The sequence below is a fragment of the Ranitomeya imitator genome, chromosome 1 (assembly GCF_032444005.1).
Source record: "Ranitomeya imitator isolate aRanImi1 chromosome 1, aRanImi1.pri, whole genome shotgun sequence".
Taxonomy (NCBI): Eukaryota; Metazoa; Chordata; class Amphibia; order Anura; family Dendrobatidae; genus Ranitomeya; species Ranitomeya imitator.
Window position 1 is genome coordinate 73,099,095 of NC_091282.1, and position 15,175 is coordinate 73,114,269.

Consider the following 15,175-nt stretch of genomic DNA (forward strand, 5'->3'; position numbering starts at 1 on the left):
TATGGGGCGTATTTTGTATGGAGCATTATATGGAGCCCAACATAAACTGTATGAAGCATTATATGGGGCTCCTGATTCAATATGGATATTCAAAAACATTTAACCTACTGATGTCTCAATTAATTTTACTTTTATTGGTATTTATTTTTATTTTTTTAATTTACCAGTAGCTGCTGCATATCCCACCCTAGGCTTATACTCGAGTCAATAAGTTTTCCCAGTTTTTTTGTGGCAACATTAGAAGTCTCAGCTTATACTCGGGTCGGCTTATACTCGAGTATATACGGTATATATATTTTTTACTGTCCTCGTGACTGATCACGTTCAACAACGAGATCCCTTTGCTGTGTTGTCGGCTGTTTACAGACCATGGCTTCTGCTTTAAAATGCAACTAAGAAATGTCAGGAAAATCCTACTTGAACAACAAAACCTATGGGGTTAATCAGAATCACTGTACATTATGGCGGCAGTGTGCGTTCTAGTATGTAATAGGAGTGTAAATGTGATTGACTAATTCTGAACACACCAAACATCCCCGATTGTAAAAGGGTGTTCACACTTCTGCATGATTGTTTACAACTGAATACCCCTTTAGTATGTAATATTTTTTTTTCCTCCCGCCTCCAGGTGTTACTGCGATGAACTCTGCAGATTTTCCGCGGTCGGTGGTTTTCCTTCAGGAGGCCGCCGGCAGTCTGTGTTCTAGCCGAGTGTTAGCGGAAATCTACACTTGTCTCGGATGCTCCTTCTACAGGATGGTAAGTAATAGAGAATAGTTTCCCCCAGTGAAACAACAACTATTCCCGCCTCCAGTGCTGATGCTGTTCCAGCGGTGTCAGCGCTCGCTCTCTGGTGATCGCGTGACATTATGTCATGCGATCACTGAGACCAGTCAGCGGTGGCTTCACTCTCCCCTCCTATGGACGTAATTGACAACCTGAGGAAGTGAGAGAGCAGCAGCAGCTCTCGCTTTTTCTGGATGTTGGCTATGTCCAAAGGAGGGTAGAGTGAAGCCACTGCTGACTGGCTGCAGTGTCACGTGACACAATGTCAGGCAAGCCCCGCCAAAGAGAGACAATACTAACACCACTGGAACAGCGTCGGCACTGACAGTGAGTGTTATTTTGCTGGGGGAAACATAGGAACTGAGATGGGGTTGTCCGAGTAGTGGAAACCTCCTTTATTCCCCCAAAATGTTGCAATTTGGACAAAAATCACTTATTTTTTTTTGTTCAAATAGGTTTTTATTAAGAATAACAAGGCAATTAACATGTTACATTCACATTTTCAATACAAAGTTTCCCCCCCCTCCCCCTTCAAACAACCCCCTTCAATCCCAAGACCCCCTGCCCCCACCCAACAAAGCAGCTCACCTTGCTAATTACGTCCATCATTAAGACAATAGAATATCCAATCCCTCAATCGATCATATAAGCCACACTTTACATTACTATCCCATAGCAATCCATGAAGACCATAATTTATTGAACGTTTCAGTTTTCCCTTTCTTCTTATAAATCCCCTTTTCCAGTGTCAGGCCCTGTTTCACATACTGGAGGAACTCTCCTCTTGACGGCGGCTCTTCCCTAATCCAGTTTCGAGCTATCACCTTCCTAGCCATGTATAACAATCTGGCTATAGCTATCTTTAGGTGTTTATCCACTCCAATCTCATCCACGCATCCCAACAAACAGACAACTGGATCCCTTGGCACCGTGCATCCATACGCACCTTCCATACGGCTCAAAACTACCACCCAGAAGGCAGCCAACCTCGGACATGTCCACATCATATGGAAAATATCAGCATCCGTAGACTTACACCTCGGACAATCAGTCATTACGCAATCCTGCCTTATATAGCACCATCGGAGACCTGTAAACTCTGTGTATCACATAAAGCTGTGACAGTCTATACGGTTCACTCAGCGACAGTCTTAGGACACATTCTAACACCGACTCCCAAGTCTCGTTATCCATTGGACCCAGATCCCTTTCCCATTTAGCTCTCGCCATTATTGGAAACTCCAATAAGAAAGTGTGCAACAAATCTTTACACAGAGTGGATATGACTCCTCCAGTCGTCTCGTCATTACACACATACTCCAGTACTATATCCCTTTGAATCCTAACAAAAATTAATAAACTTATTAATAAAGAACATAGTAACATAGTTAGTAAGGCCGAAAAAAGACATTTGTCCATCCAGTTCAGCCTATATTCCATCATAATAAATCCCCAGATCTACGTCCTTCTATAGAACCTAATAATTGTATGACACAATATTGTTCTGCTCCAGGAAGACATCCAGGCCTCTCTTGAACCCCTCGACTGAGTTCGCCATCACCACCACCTCAGGCAAGCAACTCCAGATTCCCACTGCTCTAACAGTAAAGAATCCTCTTCTATGTTGGTGGAAAAATCTTCTCTCCTCCAGACGCAAAGAATGCCCCCTTGTGCCCGTCACCTTCCTTGGTATAAACAGATCCTCAGCGAGATATTTGTATTGTCCCCTTATATACTTATACATGGTTATTAGATCGCCCGTCAGTCGTCTTTTTTCTAGACTAAATACCGTATTTTTTGGACTACAAGACGCACTTTTTCCCCCCCAAAAAAGGGGGGAAAATGGGGGGTGCGTGTAATAGTCGCAATGCAGGCTTACCGTGGCGGCAGAGGTGCGGTGGCAGAGGTGTGGCGGCAGAGGAGGCGCAGTAAGCGGGGTCCCTTTCTCCGGTGAGGTGATGCAGCAGAGCCGGGTGAATCCTGTTATCAGTGGTGGCGGCCATTTTCCTGAGGCCGCGCGTGCGCAGATGGAGCGCTCTGCTTCCTGGGGCTTCAGGAAAATGGCCGCCGCGATCTCCATCTGCGCACGCGCGGCCATTTTCCTGAAGCCCCGGGAAGCAGAGCGCTTCATCTGCACACGCGCGGCCTCAGGAAGATGGCCGCGCCCACCGATAACAACAGGATTCACCCGGCTCTGCTGCTTACCGGGCTGCTGCATCACCATACCAGGGAAAGGGACCCCGCTTACTGCGCCTCCTCTGCCGCTGCACCTCTGCCACTGCACCTCTACCGCCACGGTAAGCCTGCATTGCCTGCATGGTAAGCCTGGGACCCCTCTCACGCCATACCTCTCACTGCACCTCCTGATCCCAGCACCTCCTGATCCCAGCACCTTCTCATCCCAGCACCTCCTCATCCCAGCATCACCCCACCTCTGCCGACACCTTGCCTCCTGTGACCCTGCTCTGCCACCGCCAGCCCTCAGGTAAGATACTGTAAATTCGGACAATAAGACGGACCCCCATCTTATAAAAAATCTTTTTTTCTGCAATTTTCACCCCAAATTTGGGGTGCGTCTTATGGTCCGGTGCGTCTTATAGTCCGGTGCGTCTTATAGTCCGAAAAATACGGTAATCCTAATTTCGCTAATCTATCTGGGTATTGTTGTTCTCCCATCCCCTTTATTAATTTTGTTGCCCTCCTTTGTACTCTCTCTAGTTCCATTATATCCTTCCTGAGCACCGGTGCCCAAAACTGGACACAGTACTCCATGTGCGGTCTAACTAGGGATTTGTACAGAGGCAGTATAATGCTCTCATCACGTGTATCCAGACCTCTTTTAATGCACCCCATGATCCTGTTTGCCTTGGCAGCTGCTGCCTGGCACTGGCTGCTCCAGGTAAGTTTATCATTAACTAGGATCCCCAAGTCCTTCTCCCTGTCAGATTTACCCAGTGGTTTCCCATTCAGTGTGTAATGGTGATATTGATTCCCTCTTCCCATGTGTATAACCTTACATTTATCATTGTTAAATCTCATCTGCCACCTTTCAGCCCAAGTTTCCAACTTATCCAGATCCATCTGTAGCAGAATACTATCTTCTCTTGTATTAACTGCTTTACATAGTTTTGTATCATCTGCAAATATCGATATTTTACTGTGTAAACCTTCTACCAGATCATTAATGAATATGTTGAAGAGAACAGGTCCCAATACTGACCCCTGCGGTACCCCACTGGTCACAGCGACCCAGTTAGAGACTATACCATTTATAACCACCCTCTGCTTTCTATCACTAAGCCAGTTACTAACCCATTTACACACAATTTCCCCCAGACCAAGCATTCTCATTTTGTGTACCAACCTCTTGTGCGGCACGGTATCAAACGCTTTGGAAAAATCGAGATATACCACGTCCAATGACTCACCGTGGTCCAGTCTATAGCTTACCTCTTCATAAAAACTGATTAGATTGGTTTGACAGGAGCGATTTCTCATAAACCCATGCTGATATGGAGTTAAACAGTTATTCTCATTGAGATAATCCAGAATAACATCCTTCAGAAACCCAACAATAGAGGTTAGACTTACTGGCCTATAATTTCCAGGTTCACTTTTAGAGCCCTTTTTGAATATTGGCACCACATTTGCTATGCGCCAGTCCTGCGGAACAGACCCTGTCGCTATAGAGTCACTAAAAATAAGAAATAATGGTTTATCTATTACATTACTTAGTTCTCTTAGTCCTCGTGGGTGTATGCCATCCGGACCCGGAGATTTATCTATTTTAATCTTATTTAGCCGGTTTCGCACCTCTTCTTGGGTTAGATTGGTGACCCTTAATATAGGGTTTTCATTGTTTCTTGGGATTTCACCTAGCATTTCATTTTCCACCGTGAATACCGTGGAGAAGAAGGTGTTTAATATGTTAGCTTTTTCCTCGTCATCTACAACCATTCTTTCCTCACTATTTTTTAAGGGGCCTACATTTTCAGTTTTTATTCTTTTACTATTGATATAGTTGAAGAACAGTTTGGGATTAGTTTTACTCTCCTTAGCAATATATAAGAATGATATTTGGTATATGAGGAGGTAGCGGTAAAGGAAGATGTGGATGGTCAGTATGTGGTGGTGAAATGTAAAATGAATGGAGTATTGATGTGTATAGTGGCAATGTATATTCCGCCCCCATACTCAAGCAAGAAGATAAGAGAGGTGCTGGAGAGGGTAGAGCGCTGGGGACCGTTACTATTACTAATTATCGGCGACCTTAATAATATATGTGATGACTTTTGGGATGAGAACAAAAACCCCCAGAATAGGACGGCGGGACATATCACTACGTTTGGGACTTATGTCGGGGAAGTGGGCATGGTTGATTTATGGAGAGTTAGACATATCGGGGAAAGGGCGTATTCATGCTACTCACCAGCTCATGGTACTTTGTCTAGGATTGATCTGGCACTGGGTAACCGATTACTAGATACGATGGTAGGGGAGGTGAGATATTTGCCTAGGGCTCTCTCAGACCATAGTCCAGTTGAAGTGGAATTTCGACCAGTGGGGACACGGAACGGGAGCAGAAGGGAGTGGAAAATTCACCCTAATTGGCTACACAGTATAGACTTGGAGAAGATTTAAGAAGGAGTTGGTGGAATTTTTTGAGATAAATGAGGGAAGTGTAGACGTGCTTACTGTGTGGGAAGCCATGAAGGCGTACTTGAGAGGGCTGTTGTTCAGGGATATTAGCAGGTGTAAGCGGAAATCGAGAGAGGCAGAAAGGTTGGCGATTGATGGGCTGAGGGTGGCTGAAGATGAGATGGTAATAATGGGTACTCTGGAGGCTGGGAGGAGGTTAAAGGCAGCTCAAAGCCAGCTAGAGGCGGTCTTGCTGAGTAAGGCTGAAAGGAAGAGGGAATTCATGAATTTGGCCTATTACCAGGAGGGTGAATCAGTGGGTCATTTGCTATCGCTGGTGGCATCTGCCCAGAGAAATACTTCCTTTGTTCACTCTCTGGTGACTGGGAGTGGTGTTACTGTTTCGGAGACTTCAGAGATTTTGGAGACTTTTGCAGATTTTTACGCAGACTTATACTCCTCTCGGGTAGATGGGTCAATGGAGGACACGGTGGCGTTCCTTGAGGAGTTGGAGCTCCCGAGGCTGAGTGACAGGGATAGTGAGGATTTGGAGGCTCCCATAACGGAGGAGGAACTGGGACGGGCATTGCAGTCGATGGCTAATGGGAAAGCACCTGGCGTAGACGGATTTCCTGCCGAAATTTATAAAAACTTGGGGGAAGTGTTGATCCCTAAATTGAAGGTGGTCTTGGAGGAGGCTAGGAATGGCGGAAGGCTACCGGCATCTATGCGGGAGGCCACAATAGTGGTGATTCCAAAGGAGGGGAAGGACCTGACACAGCCGGACTCATACCGGCCAATTTCTTTACTTACTATCGACGTTAAACTTCTGGCTAAGGTGTTGGCGATGAGGTTGACAAGTGTTATTTCTGGCCTGATACACTCAGACCAGTCTGGCTTTATGCCTGATAGGTCAACTGCGATCAACTTACGAAGGCTGTATATGAACTTGCAACTCAGATCCGACAACTGTGGCCAGAGAGTTATTGCATCTTTAGACGTTCACAAGGCGTTCGATAGTGTGGAGTGGGGGTATCTCTGGCAGGTGTTGCGAAGAATGGGGTTTGGACCGCAGTTCATATCATGGATTCAATTAATGTACTTGATGCCGATGGCCAGGGTTAGGGTAAATGGAGAGTTGTCACGGACCATACAATTGGCTAGAGGGACGAGACAGGGATGTCCGCTCTCCCCCCTTTTGTTTGCTCTAGCAGTGGAACCGCTGGCCGCTACGCTTCGACGATCTGAAGAGATGACGGGGTTTAAATATGGGGTGATTGAAGAAAGGGTGGCGTTGTATGCGGATGACATTTTGTTGTTTCTGGCTGATCCAGTTGCATCCTTGGAGGGAGCCATTGGGATTATTGAACGATTTGGATCAGTGTCGGGACTTAGGATAAATTGGAGTAAGTCTATCTTGTTTAAGGTGGACGATGTGGATGGGGAGCCATTGGAGGATGGACGACTGGAGGTGACGAGTAAATTTAAATACCTTGGAATATGGGTATCTATGCCGGTCACTGACTAGATACATGAGAATCTGACTCCAATCTTGGGTGCCCTCAAGGCAAAAGCGGATGCTTGGCTTAAGCTGCATTTGTCTGTGGTAGGTAGGGTGAATCTTATCAAAATGATTCTGATGCCGAAAATACTGTATATTCTTCACAATGCACCAGTTTGGATACCACGTGGGAAATTTAGACAGATCAACTCTCTGTTTAGGAATTTGATTTGGGGGAGGCAGCATCCGCGTATCAGACTGGAGACACTTCAGCGACCCAAGGATGATGGGGGTCTGGCATTGCCTAACCCTGAATTGTACTTCCTTGCAGCCCAGAGTCAGCATCTAAGGGGCTGGGCGCATGAGGGGTCATCTGGAGCGGTACAGCGGTTGATGGAAGTGGCGACAAAAAGAAGTCCAGTGGTGCAATGTTTGGAGGATGGATCCTTGGAGAGTTTGGGGAAGCTATATCTGACTTTGCTGTTGATACGCAAGCTGTGGAGTAGATTGAGGCACATACGTGGGATCACGGACTTGACTAGATACTCGCCGATATGGCATAATAACAATCTGAAAGAATTTGAGGCATTGGGGGTACTGATAGAATGGTTGGGCAAAGGGATTCAGTATGGGTATCAAATAATTGAACAAGGTGAACTGAAATCATTTTCCCAATTGCAGGCGGAATTTGGTCTTGGGTCTGCAGGGGAGTATCAATATTTGCGGATGAGGCATGCCTTTGGAGCTCAGAGTAGGAACGGAGGTATTAGGATTCAAAGGGATATAGTACTGGAGTATGTGTGTAATGACGGGACGACTGGAGGAGTCATATCCACGCTGTACAGGGATCTGTTGCACACTTTTCTATTGGGGTTTCCAATAATGGCGAGAGCTAAATGGGAAAGGGATCTGGGCCCAATAGATAACGAGACTTGGGACTCGGTGTTGGAATGGATCCCAAGACTGTCGCTGAGTGAACCGTATAGACTGTCACAGCTCTATGTGATACACAGAGTTTATAGGTCTCCGATGGTGCTATATAAGGCAGGATTGCGTAATGACTCTGAATGTCCGAGGTGTAAGTCTACGGATGCAGACATTTTCCATATGATGTGGACATGTCCGAGGTTGGCTGCCTTCTGGGTGGTAGTTTTGAGTCGTATGGAAGGTGCGTATGGATGCACGGTGCCAAGGGATCCAGTTGTCTGTTTGTTGGGATGCGTGGATGAGATTGGAGTGGATAAACACCTAAAGATAGCTATAGCCAGATTGTTATACATGGCTAGGAAGGTGATAGCTAGAAACTGGATTAGGGAAGAGCCGCCGTCAAGAGGAGAGTTCCTCCAGTATGTGAAACAGGGCCTGACACTAGAAAAAGGGATTTATAAGAAGAAAGGGAAAACTGAAACGTTCAATAAAATGTGGTCTCCATGGATTGCTATGGGATAGTAATGTGAAGTGTGGCTTATACGAATGGTTGAGGGATTAGATATTCTATTGTTTTAATGATGGTAGTAATTAACAAGATGAGCTGCTTTGTGGGGTGGGGGCGGGGGGCTTTGGGATCGAAGGGGGTTGTTTGAAGGGGGTTGTTTGAAGGGGGAGGGGGGGGGGAAATACTCTATATTGAAAATGTAAATGTAACATGTTAATTGCCTTGTTGTTCTTAATAAAAATTTATTTGAATTAAAAAAAAAAAAAAAGAATGATATTTGGTATTGTGGCGTACGTAACAGTCTAATCTGTAAAAAATATCAAATGATCAAAACTCATTGTAAATGCAATAAAGGGGAAAACAAATGGAACCACCATAATTGTCTTTTTTTGGCCTTTTACCCTAACGAGTGGAATAAAAACGACTTGCCCTATATGTGCCCAAATTGATAAATTTGGTAATGTCAGGAAGGGGTTAATCGTTTCGTCCATCTCCAGGGGAAGCCACAAGTGTCCCTGCAGTACTGGAGGCTGGCGCTGAGGACGGACTTCCAGTGTCTCTCCGCGCTGCACCACAGCGCCGTCCTGTACCGCCACATGGGAGACGCAGAGTCGGAGCTGGAGGCGCTCGCTCTTCTTCACACGGTAACTTTCTTGTTGTTTTATCACATGGACACATACAGACACATTAGCTGGAAGTGAAGCAACTTACATGGAGAACATCTCCACAGCTTAGTGATGGCTGCCATCTCGGCCTTCCTCCAGTGATGGCTGCCATCTCGGCCTTCCTCCAGTGATGGCTGCCATCTCGGCCTTCCTCCAGTGATGGCTGCCATCTCGGCCTTCCTCCAGTGATGGCTGCCGTCTCGGTCCTCCAGTGATGGCTGCCGTCTGGGTCCTCCAGTGATGGCTGTTGTCTCGGTCCCCCAGCGATCGCTGCCGTCTCGGTCTTCCAGCGATTGCTGCCGTCTGGGTCCTCCAGTGATGGCTGCCGTCTGGGTCCTCCAGTGATGGCTGCCGTCTGGGTCCTCCAGTGATGGCTGCCTTCTGGGTCCTCCAGTGATGGCTGCCGTCTGGGTCCTCCAGTGATGGCTGCCGTCTGGGTCCTCCAGTGATGGCTGCCGTCTGGGTCCTCCAGTGATGGCTGCCGTCTGGGTCCTCCAGTGATGGCTGCCGTCTGGGTCCTCCAGTGATGGCTGCCTTCTGGGTCCTCCAGTGATGGCTGCCGTCTGGGTCCTCCAGTGATGGCTGCCGTCTGGGTCCTCCAGTGATGGCTGCCGTCTGGGTCCTCCAGTGATGGCTGCCGTCTGGGTCCTCCAGTGATGGCTGCCGTCTGGGTCCTCCAGTGATGGCTGCCGTCTGGGTCCTCCAGTGAAGGCTGCCTTCTGGGTCCTCCAGTGATGGCTGCGGTCTCGGTCCTCCAGTGATGGCTGCCGTCTCGCTCCTCCAGTGATGGCTGCCGTCTCGCTCCTCCAGTGATGGCTGCCGTCTCGCTCCTCCAGTGATGGCTGCCGTCTCGCTCCTCCAGTGATGGCTGCCGTCTCGGTCCTCCAGTGATGGCTGCCGTCTCGGTCCTCCAGTGATGGCTGCCGTCTCGGTCCTCCAGTGATGGCTGCCGTCTGGGTCCTCCAGTGATGGCTGCCTTCTGGGTCCTCCAGTGATGGCTGCCGTCTCGGTCCTCCAGTGATGGCTGCCGTCTCGGTCTTCCAGCGATGGCTGCCGTCTCGGTCCCCCAGCGATCGCTGCCGTCTCGGTCCTCCAGTGATGGCTGCCGTCTCGGTCCTCCAGTGATGGCTGCCGTCTCGGTCCTCCAGTGATGGCTGCCGTCTCGGTCCTCCAGTGATGGCTGCCGTCTCGGTCCTCCAGTGATGGCTGCCGTCTCGGTCCTCCAGTGATGGCTGCCGTCTCGGTCCCCCAGCGATCGCTGCCGTCTCGGTCCTCCAGTGAAGCTCGGCTTTTTGCATAATTTCATCTATATACCGCATTACTCCAGTATTTCAGTATACAGCGATCTGGAAGCGCGCGTGCACATTCCCAAGTGGACTCAAGCATTAATAAAAAGTTTTTAAACAAAAGTATAAAAGTTTGTGCCCCCTCTTATCCCAGGCTTATCTTTATTTAGTCATTTTTAAACTATTTTGTAGCTGCTCATCTGTAGAAGTCGGATGTATCAGAATGTGACATTATACTGTGAGGCCATGACGCCAGAGAAAACGGAAACCCCAGAATTACGTGTCTTCGTTCTCTGCAACTTCCTTAAAAAATGTAATAAAAAGTCTCCAAAAATCCCCCAAGTGGTGGCAACAAAAAAACGACAAGAAAGGAGCAAAATAAAAGAATGAAAAGTGTCCGCAGCAGATTAGATGAGGCATTAGTGACTGATTTGGGGGTGTCTGACCGCCGGGACCCCCGCAGAGTGTATTTTGGATGGGGCGTGAACCTGGTAGCCTCTGAGGACCAGGGACGTTCCAGACACCAGGATTGGGACGTTTCCCCGTTCACTGTCATGTCCTTGTGTAAGCTCTCCATCATGCCGGGGTGGGAGTCATATGTACATATGTATTTTGTGTTTTCCAGGCCTTAGAAGACTCCAGCGCAGACGATTCCTCCAGAACGATGTCCTGTCCGCTCCGCACTGAGCTAATCGTCAGCTCCTCGGCCCTCGGCGGCTTCATCCGCTGCCCGACCTCCTGCGAGGTGAAATACCTGATGGCGCGGCTCTGCCTGCAGACCAGGAGGTGAGATCCAGGGTCCGTGCCGCGTCCGCCCCTCGCTGCTGTGTGGAGGATGTGAGCGACTCTGAACTCTGCAGATTTCTATCATTGGGGTAAATGCACCTGTAGCAGAAATATTGCAAATATTCTACGTACATGGAAAATCCGCAGCTTTTGGGATCCGCAGTACCAGCAACAAATTGCCCTGGATTTTTAATCTTGCAGGGTATCGGTTTCTGCTGCGGATTTTCTCCATTCTGGTTGAATCCACAGAGTGTCACCATTTTTTCTGCAGTTCTTTCTGAAGCTTTGCCGTGAAATCCATGGTGCCCGGACATATTAAAGCAGAGATAAGGAACCGGCAATCTACTTTATGCACTGGGAATTTTTTAAATCCTTTTTTTTTTTTTTTTTGCCAATTTCCTCAAAATGTCACACTCGTTTCAAGAATTTTACAACAAGTCAGAAATTATTTTTATTTTTTTGTGTTCAACCTTTTTTTTTTTTTTTGGGGGGGGGGGGGGGGACTTTTGAGAGCCCCAAACTGCAAATTTTGTAAAATGGCGCCAAAATATCGCTTTGGTGGGGGGAGGAATAAAATTGTGACACATTTTTGCACTTTTTGAAAAGTTGTAAATGATTTATCCGGTGACAAGATCTGGAAACCCCTAAATTCCTCCCATAGATCTAAAAAGAAACAGAGGCGAACCTGTCAAACGTGCTTTAAAATAAGGCGCAAATGGAAAGATGAATTTGGCCCAAACCATTGAAAACTAGACAACAATAGGCAAAAATGCCAATAATGTCTTTCCTTTTTTTGCTTGTTGAAAATGCATGCTCGGCCAAACTGAGTGTGCAGGTGTACAGCCATGTTTTTTTCTCTCCTCCTTAATGTTTCCCTTTTTCTACCAGTATTAAAGGGGATGTTGACTACTTGACGCAGGGACGTGAAAAACAATAAAAGCCATACTCTCCTACCAGCCCAGCGCTGCCCCTCTACACCGCGGAGCCCATATCGGCACCCGCGGCGGCACTGTCTGATGGTGGGGGCATATTAGTGATCCGCACTGATGAGTTTGGGGTCCCTTCTGCCTGCAGGATAGACGATGCGGTGGGACATTACCTGGAGCTGATGAGCGCGCTGCAGGACGGGTGTCAGCGACAGGTACGTGACCGCCCGGGAGAAGGTGAGCTGCCACATGTCAGTGTAAATGGCGAGTACCGCGCTGCGGAGAGCCGCTGGCCATGTGAAGGACGCAGCATCTAAGCGTCACAATCGCCTGACAACCGTTCGTGTAATGTCTGTCGCGTTGGTTGTCAGACCGGCTTCCTGCAGATGGGAGCGTCCTGCGTTGTGGCTGTCCTATGTGAGACGCTGCTTTGCCGTTGTCTCAGGGTGTGTGCTCCGACCCCGCTCCGCTTCCCAGGGTCCCGGTCATTTATCTTGAAGCTGCAGCTGCCCTTTTGGAGGATAAGCGGTTCCAAGACGCCGTCACGGTCTGCTCCGAGCTGCTGGACAGTCTCGGTCACATCACCGCCGGTGTCGTCAGCGTAGATGTCCTCGGGAGCGACCGCGAGAAGCTGAACTGTGTCCTGTGGGCGTCCTCGGCCCATCTGCTGCAGGGAGAGGCCCACGGCATGCTGGGAGATCACAGAGCGTCCGTCACCGACTACACCAGGTACGGAGGTGCGGGGTAAGTCCTATCTGTACCCAAACCGCTCACTAAGAGGACTCAGGGTCACAGCTCCCTCCAGGGCACATGTTTGTTCGCTTTCCGTATTTTGCGAGATTTGTTGGTCATTCTTTAGATTCTAACTTTCAACCCTTCAATTTATTTATCTTTTGTTACTGGCAGGCGCTCAGTCCTCAGTAAAGTCTTACAGCAGTTATCACATTTTACTGCACGTATATTATTACATGAAATCCCCCCCCTCAAAAATGACATTTATTATGTATCCACACAATGCTCTGTGAATAGTGTAGGGAGCCAAAAAAAATCAGTTGCAAAAAAAAACATTTATGTAAATGACACAGCAATTATTTTGGGGTGTAAAAATGTATAAATTGAAGAAAAAATAATACAAAAATATATATATATAATTTTTTTTTTTTCATTCAGGGGTTAGGCATGTAATCTAAAAGCTGGTATGGCTATAGGATAGGAGGTACACCATATAAAGCTCAGTAATCAGTTTCCGTATTTTTGCAGCACCATTATTGAAAGGTGTAGTTATCAGTAGCAACCACCAGATGGCAGACTAAGACCACACGTAAGAATATCTGGTTAAATCCCATTAGGACCGGATTACCAGATATTCTGGATTCTCAGCCATTATGCCAAGGAATGAGAATGATTGATTATTAATGACATATTTTGTAAACATGGTGCCAGTATTTCTTCCCCTGATCGATCTGTCCATGAATGTAGAGCAAACTAAAAAAAAAAAGGGTCCAATCTGACTCATTAGTAACATAGTTAGTAAGGCCGAAAAAAGACATTTGTCCATCCAGTTCAGCCTATATTCCATCATAATAAATCCCCAGATCTACGTCCTTCTACAGAACCTAATAATTGTATGATACAATATTGTTCTGCTCCAGGAAGACATCCAGACATCATTACATTTATCATTTTTAAAGGGTTTTCCCCATTTTAATATTTTTTCTTTTTACTATGGCGAACTCAGTCGAGGGGTTCAAGAGAGGCCTGGATGTCTTCCTGGAGCAGAACAATATTGTATCATACAATTATTAGGTTCTGTAGAAGGACGTAGATCTGGGTATTTATTATGATGGAATATAGGCTGAACTGGATGGACAAATGTCTTTTTTCGGCCTTACTAACTATGTTACTATGTTACTAAACGGACGTGTTAAAAAAAAATAGATTCAGCTATGGTTCCTGTGCCCATTTTGCTCCAGCCTCTCACCGCTGCCACAGTGACTTCTGTAAGTGACAGGCGCATAACAAAGAATGTGAACGTTGTAACCCCTTTGATAGGATGAATGTTCAGTATATTTGTCACTTTGCTGTGAGCGGCTCCGACAGTCACATGATCGCTTTTAGGATCCGTTCTGTTGTATATTAATATTTTGTGAATGAATGTGTCCTGCATATCTTTTAGGTCCATCAGTTTACTGAGTCGGGTCCAGGGTGGCGATGCTGGTGAGTTGGGGCTGTGCTACTGGCATATTGTGGGGTGATGGCTTATTCCCATGTTCAATGATGCAGCACTGTACTATAATAAAAAAAGGGGGTGAAGGGAGGGTCAGTGTATTTCTATGGAGCTTGGGTGACTGATCGCTCCACCTACAAGACAGGGAGGCTTAGAGGGATTTCTCCATGAATAGGGAAAAAAGTAATTAAAGGAAATATTGTTCCTTGTCAGGTGTAGGGAGGTAATCATTATAGAGTAAAAATGGCTGCCACATTGTTATCCTGACCTGGAATGTTAATACAAGTGCATGTGCAGTGGGAGGCTCTGCAGCTGTGTCCCTAGAGATAGTTATATGAAAAAGTTTGGGCACCCCTATTAATTTTAAGCTTAATGTTTTATAAAAAAAAAAAATTATTTTTTTTTGCAACAGCTATTTCAGTTTCATATATCTAATAACTGTTGGACACAGTAATGTTTCTGCCTTGAAATGAGGTTTATTGTACTAACAGAAAATGTGCAATCTGCATTCAAACAAAATTTGACAGGTGAATAAGTATGGGCACCGCACCAGAAAAGTGACATTAATATTTAGTAGATCCTCCTTTTGCAGAAATAACAGCCTCTAGTCGCTTCCTGTAGCTTTTAATGAGATCCTGGATCCTGGATGAAGGTATTTTTGACCATTCCTCTTTACAAAACAATTCCAGTTCAGTTAAGTTTGATGGTCGCCGAGCATGGACAGCCCTCTTCAAATGATCCCACAGATGTTCAATGATATTCAGGTCTGGGGACTGGGATGGCCATTCCAGAACAGTGTAATTGTTCCTCTGCATGAAGGCCTGAGTAGATTTGGAGCGGTGTTTTGGATCATTGTCTTGCTGAAAGATCCATCCCCTGCGTAACTTCAACTTTGTCACTGATTCATGAACATTATTGTCAAGAA

At 46.7% G+C, this 15,175-nt stretch overlaps 1 protein-coding gene across 5 annotated transcripts in view; it reads left to right on the forward strand.

Annotated features, from left to right (window-relative positions):
- The window catches only part of FANCG (FA complementation group G), a 40,226-nt gene that overhangs the window by 16,633 nt on the left and 8,418 nt on the right, over nt 1-15,175 (forward strand). For all 5 annotated transcript variants that reach the window (XM_069748035.1, XM_069748063.1, XM_069748054.1 and 2 more), the window contains exons 7-12: nt 629-759; nt 8,858-9,004; nt 10,937-11,097; nt 12,172-12,238; nt 12,469-12,752; nt 14,200-14,240. In XM_069748035.1, the coding sequence (XP_069604136.1) occupies nt 629-759; nt 8,858-9,004; nt 10,937-11,097; nt 12,172-12,238; nt 12,469-12,752; nt 14,200-14,240 (831 nt within the window). The remainder of the gene's footprint in view (nt 1-628; nt 760-8,857; nt 9,005-10,936; nt 11,098-12,171; nt 12,239-12,468; nt 12,753-14,199; nt 14,241-15,175) is intronic.